This window comes from Triticum urartu, chromosome 2, assembly GCF_003073215.2.
Source record: "Triticum urartu cultivar G1812 chromosome 2, Tu2.1, whole genome shotgun sequence".
Taxonomy (NCBI): domain Eukaryota; kingdom Viridiplantae; phylum Streptophyta; class Magnoliopsida; order Poales; family Poaceae; genus Triticum; species Triticum urartu.
The window spans coordinates 683,747,486-683,750,751 of NC_053023.1; the positions used below are offsets into that span (position 1 = coordinate 683,747,486).

A 3,266-nucleotide genomic window follows, 5' to 3' on the forward strand; every position below is an offset into this window, starting at 1 on the left:
ATTGTTTTTTAAAACTCCAAATGCAGGCTCGTCAGTCGCACACATGTGTCCTCTACAAGTAGTGTACACATACAACAAATTTAAGAGGCTTTTGAATTGTAGCGCCACAGGTGGGAGGGTGAGGGTGGGGGCAGCAGAGCACAGATCACGGACCCAGTTCTCCTTTCCTGCCACCAGCGGCAGGGCAGTCACTGCACCCTATCTATTCTATTGTACTGTCGGGGACAGCCAGATAAATTTCAAAACTTTGATGTCCCGTTGCTCCAACTGTTGCGATTTGACGCCACATCCCGATTTCCAAATTTAAAAAGTACTCCCCATCCTCATCCGATTTCACAGTGATCTTCTTCTCTCTTTTTTTTTGAAAAGTTCACAGTGATCTTCAGCTTGAAGCAAAGTGTTCTTCTGTTCATGAGTAATCTTCTTTACATCGACACGACACTCTGATGGCAGTTCAGATTCGCATGAGGTCTCTGAAATTTGAGAGATCTGGTTCTAGACAACAGGAGCGGCGGTGTATATTACAAAAAACTGAAAAAACAAGATGGGAAATACAGAGAAGAATCCGCGACAGGAAGAATCTCATGCGTTATGTTCCAGCATGGCCACCACCTAATCCTGCGGATCTCTCAGCATCATCGCCAGCTTCTCCGGCCTGCTCCTCCGGCCGCCGCCCGCGGCGTCGGCCTTCTTCTCCTTGGCCGGCGAAGCTGGGAAGAACAGGTGCCCGAACCCGAACACGTTGATCACCGGATCCACGCGCACATTGGTCGAGTACGACCGCTCCATGCCCCTCGGCCTCGGCCGCCGCAGGCCGCCGATGCCCGCCGCGGCGGGCGTGCTCGAGCACCGCTCCAGGCCCCGGAACACCACGCGCCCGGACGCGCTGACGCGCGGGCTCTCGGCGGCTATCGCGGGGCGCCATGGCCGCGCGGGGCCGTGCGGGTGCCACGGCGGGCGGGAGTTCCTGCCGGAGTCCGAGGAGGAGGCCGAGGACGACGAGGAGGCCCGGGTCAGGAGCGGGTGCGCGCACGCCTGCTGCTGCTGGCGCTGCTTCGGGGCAGCGGCCGCGGCGGCGCCGTTCCTGCAGTCGCCGGCGTTCTTCTTGGACATGAGGTGGAGGAGGCTCGCCACCGGCGCGGAGCGCGTCCGCAGGGGCGGGCGCGACGGCGGCGGCGGGCGGCGCGCGTTCCTGCCGGAGTCGCACGAGGAGGCCGAGGAGGAGGAGGAGGAGTCGCGCGAGAGGAGCGGCCGCGAATGCGCCTCCCGACGCCCCAGAGACGCTTCCTCGCGATCCTTGGCCTCGCCGGCTTTGGGCTTCTTTGTCACGAGGAGGAGGAGATCACGCCACCGCCGCCCAGCGCACCGCGGCGCGCGGGGAGAGACGGGCTCCGAGGGAGGCTCCTCCTCCACGCACGGCGGAGCCGAGCAGGCTGAGGCGGGATTCAGCAGTGGGAGGAGAGGCACGAGCTTCCCATCCGAGAAGAGCTCGTCAGCGGCGGAGAGCGCGGCCACCGCCGCGGGGATGCGGAACTCGAAGTCGCCATCGTCGTCTTCAGCGCCCGCCGGAGGCGCCGGCAAGGGCGCGATGGACGCGTGGAACGAGAAGAGATCCGGCGAGGTCACTGCGGCGACGGCGGCGGCCATTAGAGGCGTCGGTGGAGCATTAACGCCGGAGGTGGTTGCCGTCGGTGGTCTGTCTGCGGGGGCGGGGGAGGAGGGAGGGAGTTGTTTAACTTCGTCGTCGCCGTGTCAACGAACGGTTCGTATATAAGCGGGTCGTTTATGGGTTACCGGGTCTGGAACGAAGGCGGCTCTGGGCCCGGGAAGAGGGTATACGAGGCAACCGATGCACAGTGCGTGTGCCGACGTCGGCTGATGTCTTGGCGATATGGGAGTGGTTGACCAAAACCTTTTCTTTTTTCGCGGGTCACCAAAACCAGTTTGTACTCACTGTTTTATTTTTATTTTGAAAACAACTATAGTTGTACCTTGCACCATAGAGTTGTGCAACCGTGCAGGCCTCGCCCTCTTCTTTTTAAAAGAAGAAGAAGAAGAAGAAGATGGAAATTATGTGCCTCATAGAGACATCTAAAGGTGATATTTTTAATGATAAATATTCAATGTTTATATATTTTGTATTTAATATTCATATGTGATATCACTATAGTAGTATGAAAAAGATTCATATGTGGTATTTTATATATTAATGTCATGTTTTGGTCTACATTACTAAGTGTTTCTATGAAAAAGATTCATAAGTATTGTGTGACAATAAGCTTTATTTGGAAATCATTTACCACATGAATCTTTGTTATACTAGCATATATTGTATGTGCCAATACTGAAAATTATATTATACACAACCAAAATGGAAGATATAGATAGCATTAATTGGCAGCATTATATCTTTTCTTATTTGCTGTTGTTTTGTTGTACTAGCAATATGATTTGTTTCCTTATTTTAAAATTATAAATGTCCATATTACTCCTACAACATCATAGACATCATCTTACCTCCCAATATGTAATGGTAATATTGCCATTGGATTATAGAAAATGAACTACTCATATGTTATACCTTATGGACCTTGGCCCACTAAATCTGTATCTCACCGAGTTAAAAATTTGAAATCTAGTTGCATGGCTAGCCAAGTAGAAGAATCACCAATAAAATCTAATCATCTAAACTATGCTTAGTTTGCCTCACTCGTGCTCTCAATGTAAACGAAATACATATATACGAGAGAGCCTATGCAAAACACGAAAAACACACAATTTGACTTGAGACAATCCACAAAGCATTTGATCATGATCAAATTTGTAAGCCCACTTGGATAGTTCCTCTATGGTGACCCATCCCGACAATTGTGTGCACATCCGTTCGGAAGAGCAGACCACCGAAACTGCATCCCTTGAGAACCTGTACCGGCTGAGGCATGATAAGATTTCTGGGAGCGTCTTGGTGCACCTGCTCGCTTAATTACGACTGCATCCTCGACATCTGTCCATCTGCTTTGACTAGTTTTGAACGACGGACGACCAACTCGACTTCACCACCATTGCTGAAGACGTGTTGCACCGGAGTTTTTCGTAAACTTGTAGTATGTACTGAACCTCTATCTGTTGACATGTGCATTTGGTCCTTATACATATATGCTAAATGTCCCTAGTCTCTAGTTTGCCGTACCCGATTTGCAATGTCTATAATCGATGCTAATCTTGATTAAGCTTAAATAAAGCTGCCTAATTTCCTAACACCATAT

At 51.2% G+C, this 3,266-nt stretch overlaps 1 protein-coding gene across 1 annotated transcript; it reads right to left on the reverse strand.

Moving 5' to 3' along the window:
- Positions 1-381: 381 nt before the first annotated feature.
- LOC125534093 lies at positions 382-1,752 on the reverse strand. Its single transcript, XM_048697389.1, has one exon. It carries the CDS (start codon positions 1,645-1,647, stop codon positions 613-615), a length of 1,035 nt encoding a protein of 344 aa, XP_048553346.1. The 5' UTR covers positions 1,648-1,752; the 3' UTR covers positions 382-612.
- Between the last annotated feature and the right edge of the window lie 1,514 nt (positions 1,753-3,266).

What these genes read in the sequence shown, in the direction of transcription:
- LOC125534093 (XM_048697389.1), bottom strand. Translation starts at nt 1,647, where the DNA reads ATGGCCGCCGCCGTCGCCGCAGTGACCTCGCCGGATCTCTTCTCGTTC.